Source organism: Neltuma alba, unplaced genomic scaffold (genome assembly GCF_004799145.2).
Source record: "Neltuma alba isolate B1F8T4 unplaced genomic scaffold, ASM479914v2 tig00004018_pilon, whole genome shotgun sequence".
NCBI classification, from domain to species: domain Eukaryota; kingdom Viridiplantae; phylum Streptophyta; class Magnoliopsida; order Fabales; family Fabaceae; genus Neltuma; species Neltuma alba.
The window spans coordinates 1-7,511 of record NW_021633527.1 but is presented as its reverse complement, the minus strand read 5'-3'; the positions used below and the strand labels follow the sequence as shown (position 1 = coordinate 7,511).

Here is a 7,511-nt window from a genome sequence, read left to right as displayed (position 1 = left end):
CGGTTACATGGGGGATCTCGGCGACCGCATCGGGGACATCAAATCTCATTTCTTCAGTTTGAAAGCAAACAAAATTGTGATTACTTAATTAATGAGGGGACTCGATATTTCTTTTACTTTTACTTTTCTCATTATTCAGTTGAATGAAATAAAAGCAATGTTGAGATTTTTTTTGGAAAAAAAAAGATTATTAATTTATTTTTATTTATTGCTTTTTTTGGTCATTAAATTTATTAAATAATTCATGATTGCATTTAAGATTTTTTTTCAATATTTCTTTCGGTTGCTGAAATGAGAAATCCTTCTCACTCACTAGAATACAATTCACTGGCATCATTGAATGTCACCACAAAAACAGGGAAAAATAACGTTGACTAAAATTTCAAGGTAACTCTTTTAAGTTTTAACTTTTAACATGTGTAGCCAGTTTCCATTTTTCTAAATTGTTCTCCTCTAAAATACTCTGTCGCGTGAGGGATGGATATTTTCTGAATTTGATTGAGGATAACTCTTCCAACATGTTGCGATACCCAACACCCCCCCCCCCCCAAAAAAACCAAAAACAAAAACACAAAAAAACATAAAACCCCAAAAGTTCAGGGTAACTTAAAAGTAATTGAATTCTTTCTGTTCATTCCCACCGTGTTTGGTGAAAATGCTCTAGTTATTTAACTATTAACGTAACCATGTAATAGTTGGCAAATTAAATAACAAAAATTACTTATGGATCTTAAATAAAAAAAAAATACACAGATTTCTTGAATTCTATGTAATATAGTTTTTAATTTAAAACCTAATTAACTAATTTAAGTAGTTTAAAGATATTAGATAAATTAATCGATATGATATGTTTTTTTCCTAAAATACTTTTAATTCCTTCCCACCCCCTCCTATTTGGAAAAATAAACATACAAAATAGGTTTTACATGTAGGATTGATATAAACTTTTTAATTAGGCTTTAGAGTAAGGATATGAAGACTACTAATAGATGTTCGGTGATTTAATGTTACAAGTTTAGCTTTCACATGATGAAGCTCAACTGATGGATATTAAATCTCCTAAGAATGTCAGTACTAACTACTAAGTAAAATCTGAGAGATGCAGTTATATTTAGTTTTTTTTTATAGTTGCTTATATTTTTGTTAATAATAGTACTGGTCATCTTAAAATTTCTTAATAATGGTTATCTTAACACTGTTCAAATTTCAATTTTTTTAATTGAAATGAGAAGTGAATGAAAGAGAAAGGAAAGAGAAGCTGAAAAACTCTCTCAGGGCGTATGTATATTGTCGTTTTTAATTTTATGTTAAGGTATAAATTTGTCCTAAATGCATCGGGTACTTAAGAGTTTTTTGGGTACACATTTATTTTGAAAGTTTAATATGTTATAACATTTTATAAAAATAAATATTATGATAAAAAATAGATAAATAAATTTAAACTGTTAAAATCTAATCTGAACAGTTCATAACTAAAGACTGTTATTATAAAGCAAATTTTTTAAATTTTTTTAGTACAATTGTAAACTGTTCAGACCAGATTTTAACAGTTTAAATTTTTTTTTAATAACATTATTTTTATAAGATATTAAATCTGGACCATTAGAATTTTGATCCAATGGTTGTGAAGAGAAAAGAAGGATAGTGGACGGGAAGAGGATGGGAAGGTAGTGGAGAGAATCCAACTCCCTCTCAGGGCATATGTATATTGTCGTTTTTAATTTTATGTCAAGGTATAAATTTGTCCTAAATGCATCGGGTACTTAAGAGTTTTTTGAGTACAAATTTATTTTGAAAGTTTAAAATTAGTAATATGTGACAGAGTTGAGAGCCTTTTTTTTTTTGGGGCCCGGGGCCTGAGTCAGAGTTAGCTGAGACTTCGGAGTTCAGACATGGCGCTCACGGCTCACACCCAGTCCCGTTTATTGATCACTTCCCTTTCCCCGCGATCTGGTGAGCTGCCTCGGTCCCGCTGTCCCCATTCCATGGGCTTTAAGCATCTCGGCCCACTCATGTCCTTTGGGCTCATCAGTCCGCCCGTTTTTTTAATTATATTTTTGGTATGATCCTTTCTTTTTTAATTTATTCATACCCTTCGATACAATGCAAGGAATTATTCTTGACTTGCTCTCCCTGTTCACTTCTTTCGTTTGTTTATACTTAATGCCCTTAACAACTCATCATCGCCCGGGTGATGCCCATGTTCCCAGGAAGTGGTGAGTTCTCGACGTTCAAACCCCATGGGGGTGCCATCATTTTAAATCTTTTTATGCATGGCTTCTCATTTTCTCATTTACCATGTAGGTTTAATTGAAGGATAATTTTGAAGGTCAAAAAAATGTTGAATGATAATTTTTAATTTTTATTTCGTTCTTAGTAAATAAGTAAATGCTGTAATTATTGATTCTTACACCTGTTTTGCGCATGATTTGCCCTGAAATATTATAACAAAGCCGTGAAAAGAATTTATGCGCTGACAGCGTGTCTCTCCCGCTGCTCCCCGCTTGTTATTCGCTCCTCTGTATCGCGACGCGGCTGCCCCAAATCAGCAATATCTCCGCCCCTCGCCGGAATCTGCTTGATCCGAACTCACTCTATTCTTCCGCGCCATCTCACCGCAGCCCCTGTCGTCCGCCCAAACGGTATCTCCGACTTCCCTGTGACTGAACTGGGTAATTTTATTCTATTTGTTAGTTAGTTTGTATGTGTTTTTCCTTCATCTCAAGGGGATCGTTATTTCACCCCTTTTAGTCCTGTTTGGTTTCCGTTAGCTGTTTCGTAAATTGAGTCAGTGAGAGCGAATCATTTCTAGCTTTTTATGAGCTTCCTGAGTCGGGTGTGATTTCTGATTTGACCTGTGCCGACAATAACGGCTTACAGTTTTCCTCTCCGCACATCTCTTTTGGCATTACGCATGACGGCATTTCCCAGACAGGTGGTTGTCATCCTTGGCCACGCTTAGCACCCCTTACATGTCCGTCAAGCGTCTGAGTTTCTAAAATCTAAACGCTGGCAGCTCAATGATGCCTTGACATCCTCATTTGATTGGCGCGCTTTTCATTTCCTCTCTACGTGTCCATTGAACTATGAGTAGTTCTTTTGCTTGCGGTCATGCTAATCTGATTGAGTAGAGCAAGAGGCTGGGGACGCAGGAAGTAATAGGGAGCTCTCAGAAGATAAGGAAAACCGGAAACCCCTAGCGTGGGAAGAGAAGAGAAAGATTGGCATGACAACGCAAGTGAAATGAGAAATGTATTTTGGATGTATAAAGATTCAATTTAATGATTAAGAAGGAGGCATTATCTGGAACCTTTCGTTTTAAAAATTCTGAGCCAGTGTTTATAATCAAGAGTAAAATCATCTATGTATTGTTCCAGCCGAGTAATTGTTGCTGCTTAGGTTAATGCCTATTAGAAAGTGTAATTGGAGTGTAATGATATGGTGCAGCATGTTATGTAGAAGTGATGGATGATATAATTTATGGGAGCTAATGAGTTGCTTGTTTTAAAAATAGCTGTTGAATTCTCTTTTAAACTTATGTACTTGGTATTTAGGTTGGTGTTACAGGGTGGGTGATTGTCAATATGAGGCTTAGCTATATTCAGGTTTGCATGCATATGTCTTTGTACATTTGATTCTTACCTGAAGCGAATGTGTGCAGGGGGTAATTTTGATCGTCGAGATTGTACATTTAAGGCAGGTTTTAGTGTAAATCATTCAATGGCGAAAAGGCCTGGACCAAGACCTAGCAAATTATCAGTGTACCTTTACATTCCTAATATCATTGGTAGGTATTTATCCTTACTGGTGCATATTGTGTTTCTTTGCTGCTTGCTTAGTTATTTTGGGAACTATGTAGTTCAGCCATTACATATATCAGAAGCGTGTGGCAGAACTAGGTTCTTACAACTAAACGATTTATTTCCATCTTATGTCTTTGGAAAATTGGATTCCAACTCTGCACTGTGCTGTTAAATAATGATCAGAACACTATCCTACTTTTATTAGATTATGCCACTTGTTTGCAGCTGGTATTTCTGTTGCAAGAAAGTCATGCATATTCTGAAAAATTCAATTAAGTTGATTCCTTCTTTGGTGATTCTTCACGAGTTCACTCTTTTAAAATTGACTTTTTTGTATTGTAGGATACATCCGGGTTCTTGTAAACTGTGCTGCCTTCTACCTATGCTTCAGAAACAGAATGCTTTTCTGTATTCTCTATTTTTTCAGGTGGGAAGCAGTTCCATAAGTGTTTTCAAGCATTCTTCTCTATGTTTCTTTAACTTTACGGAGCTAGGGGCATAATATGGTTGAACTTGTCTTTTCAGCTTTGTCTGTGATGCTGTGGATGGTTGGTGTGCTCGCAAATTTAACCAGGGTATAAATTTCCTTATTCATGTTATTCCAGTATCAATTTATGTTTCAACCTCTTCTGTGAAACACTATCAATGCATAATTAGTTCTACTTCACACTGAAGGAACCTGGACTTATCTCTCTCCCATAACTGCACTTTTCCATTGCATTCTTCTTATGAAGGCCAAATACAGTGTGCATGTGATCATCGTTGTTTTTGGTTTTTTCTTTGTTGGTTTATTTTGAATGTTATTGCCAACTGATTAATTATTACTTTTCGCAAAGGCACTTAGGCAAGGTGACAAAGAGTTCTTGTCTATCTGATCTCTCAGGCATGGTCATTTCCGTCAGGATCTCACCTATGTTTTCTTTTTGTGTGTGGCAATTCCCTTTACTTTGCTGACCAAGTAAATTTTTTGTTGTTGTTGTTGTTGTTATTTATTTTATGAATATTAGGGCATTTTATCTCTTATTGCTATAAAAGAGGAGGATAGGAAATGATGAGTTGATGACAAACAACTATGGGGCTGATCTTATCTAATGATTCCGATGGTGGACTCTAGAGCTGTTTTCTGTTTGTTTTATGAATTTTAGGGCATTTTATCTCTAACTGTTATGAAATGCTGAACTGCAGCACCTTTTTTGTTATGAACTTGAATTGATATGACTTGTTATTAAAGTTCATCTTGAATTCTTGATCAGTTCATAGTAGTTACTTCTTCATATCTATGGTTTTAGCATGCCCTCCATTTTTTCAGTTTTGGTGCTTGGGTTAGAACACCTTATGCACCGTGGACCTCAAGATGCTTAGCCCCTTTTGATGCTTTGGTTTAGGACACCAGTTAACTTTAGATTGTTGTAACTTGTAGCATGCATGCCTTCTCACACAGGCAGATGTATATGCATTCGTTGCTGCCAAGTGCTAACATTTTTTCATGTTTCCGCACCACTCTAATCATTATACAACCATTGTTTCATGATTATATATGTTTAACATTGTTTCATTGTTACACTGATCAGACTTTTAATAAGGAGTAAATTTATGTCTTGAAATAACTTTTATCTGACTATGATTTATTGCTTAATAATGGACAGATATATTACTCCAGCACATTTATAGTGTTTTTATTATTATTATTTTTTTTCAGTGTCAACCTTTGGAGCTGTTCTGGACATGATAACAGACAGGTAATTCATTCACTCTCCCCATTTGGTACGCGCACACGCATCATTCTGTGTGCATAGGCACCAGTGCTAACGCAATAGGACACTGCGCATTAACTATGGAGTATCCGTATGTAATTCAAGTGTCATGTGGCGTCTAATGACTGTTGGACATGGAATTGGCTCTCATTTTGAGTTGTACATCCTTCGTAGGCACCCTTACACGTGCACTTTTTTGACATAAACGTCAAGGAAAAGTATTAATAAAAAATGATAATGCTATAATTTTAATATTTTGTATTCCCATTTGCTCATTCGGATTATTTGTACCTCCATTCCAGAATCAGTACAGCTTGTCTACTTGTAATTCTTTCCCAAGTATACAAGTAAGATTTTTCGAGCCCTCTTGCATTGCATCAAACACTGGAATTTTAACCATGTATCTCTGACATTTGGGTTGAATCTTTGTGAAGGCCTGGTCTGATCTTCTTGTCACTGCTTGCCTTGGATATTGCAAGCCACTGGCTGCAAATGTACAGGTAATGCATGTAAACGAGTCAATGCCAAGTTTTTCCTTCCTTTCATATACGTTATAAATTTGTGACCATTTGTTTTAGTCTTTATTAAGTTCTTTTTGCTGGATCTTCATGCTTCAAATGCAGCACTTTCTTGCTGGGCAAGGATAGTCATAAAGATGTAAAGGACAGCACTAGCTGGCTTTTTAGGGCATATTATGGGAATAGGATGTTTATGGCTTACTGTTGTGTCTCCTGTGAGGTAATTGTCTTCCTGTCTGCTTGATCACTTTTGATAAAAGTCTTTCATGTTTAAATTAAAAATTTCTCATTTTACAGGTCCTTTACTTAATCCTATTTCTTCTGTCAGAGAATCAAACAGACAAATTGGTGGATGTAAGTTCTATATTCTATGTGTGTGTTTCAGTTGTTTCAGATGTCTGTGATATCTAGAAGGTTCCCCAAGATCATTTTGTTAGTTTCTCAATTGTCAATCCTTTTCAGGTGTTAGCGAGTAGTCTGCAAAAGATATCAATAGTTTCTTTCCTGGTTGGTACAAGTTTATTTGGATGGGCGATCAAGCAAGTTGTAAATATCATTCAGGTTTGTACATAAAAAGCGCTACTTTTTTTCACAGCACAACAGATGATCTAGTGCCCCGTAAACTCAACTCCAGTCAATAGTTATCTTAAGTTGTCGTTTAACCATCAACATGATACTTATATTTACATTGAAACATAACATTGGGAATTTACCGGGAGGAGGTGACTGATGACTGACGTCCATTTGCATAAAAGCTTTGAAAAGCCAATTTACTTCCGTGAGTCGACTCAATCTGCACTGGACATATAACGTAACAATTAGCATGTTACTTGGTGCTTCAGCTTACTCCTTGGCATGGTCTTTATTATGGTGCAACAACGTACTAATATGACTAACCATTGATTCAGAGAACTTTCTTCTTCACATTCTTGATTTAAGTAAATTAGCCGGATTTGGTTATTTTATTTACTGCTTTTTGTATTGAGCCGTGACCATGCTAGCAGCTGCTTTTGTGACTTTGTTTGTACTTATATGTTCAAGCCCTCTAATTTAATCTACACTAAGACCTTTGCGGTGGTTCCAGATGAAGACAGCGGCAGATGTGTGTGTGCTTCACGACATTGAGAAAAAGCAAAAACGCTAATGCTTTTTGCATGACCATGAATCACTAGAATGAGGTTTGGCCCCACTTCTTTTTATGTCATTTCAATTTTCCTGGGTGCTGCAATAGTTTGAATTTATACATCCGGGCCCTGATGCAGGAATGATTTGATGTCCGGCTTTTTCTATGAAGATGTTTGTTTTATGCCATGCCCTGGCCCCGTCCACTGCGCCTTCAGGCGAAGGGATTTTAAAGTAACTGGAATTGGTTTAGTTTCAACCATTTGTAATGAAAGAAAAAACAAGGTTAAATTGGTGTACTCTGCTTTACATGT

At 36.0% G+C, this 7,511-nt stretch overlaps 1 protein-coding gene across 1 annotated transcript; it reads left to right on the top strand.

Moving 5' to 3' along the window:
• The first annotated feature begins 2,429 nt into the window (after positions 1 to 2,429).
• On the top strand, positions 2,430 to 7,470 carry LOC114743424 (probable CDP-diacylglycerol--inositol 3-phosphatidyltransferase 2). Its single transcript, XM_028931640.1, has 12 exons — positions 2,430 to 2,642; positions 3,662 to 3,787; positions 4,146 to 4,230; positions 4,329 to 4,378; positions 5,503 to 5,542; positions 5,860 to 5,904; positions 5,992 to 6,057; positions 6,181 to 6,295; positions 6,373 to 6,429; positions 6,538 to 6,636; positions 7,160 to 7,253; positions 7,338 to 7,470. Exons 2-11 carry the CDS (start codon positions 3,721 to 3,723, stop codon positions 7,217 to 7,219), a joined length of 684 nt encoding a protein of 227 aa, XP_028787473.1. The 5' UTR covers positions 2,430 to 2,642; positions 3,662 to 3,720; the 3' UTR covers positions 7,220 to 7,253; positions 7,338 to 7,470.
• The last annotated feature ends 41 nt before the right edge of the window (positions 7,471 to 7,511 follow it).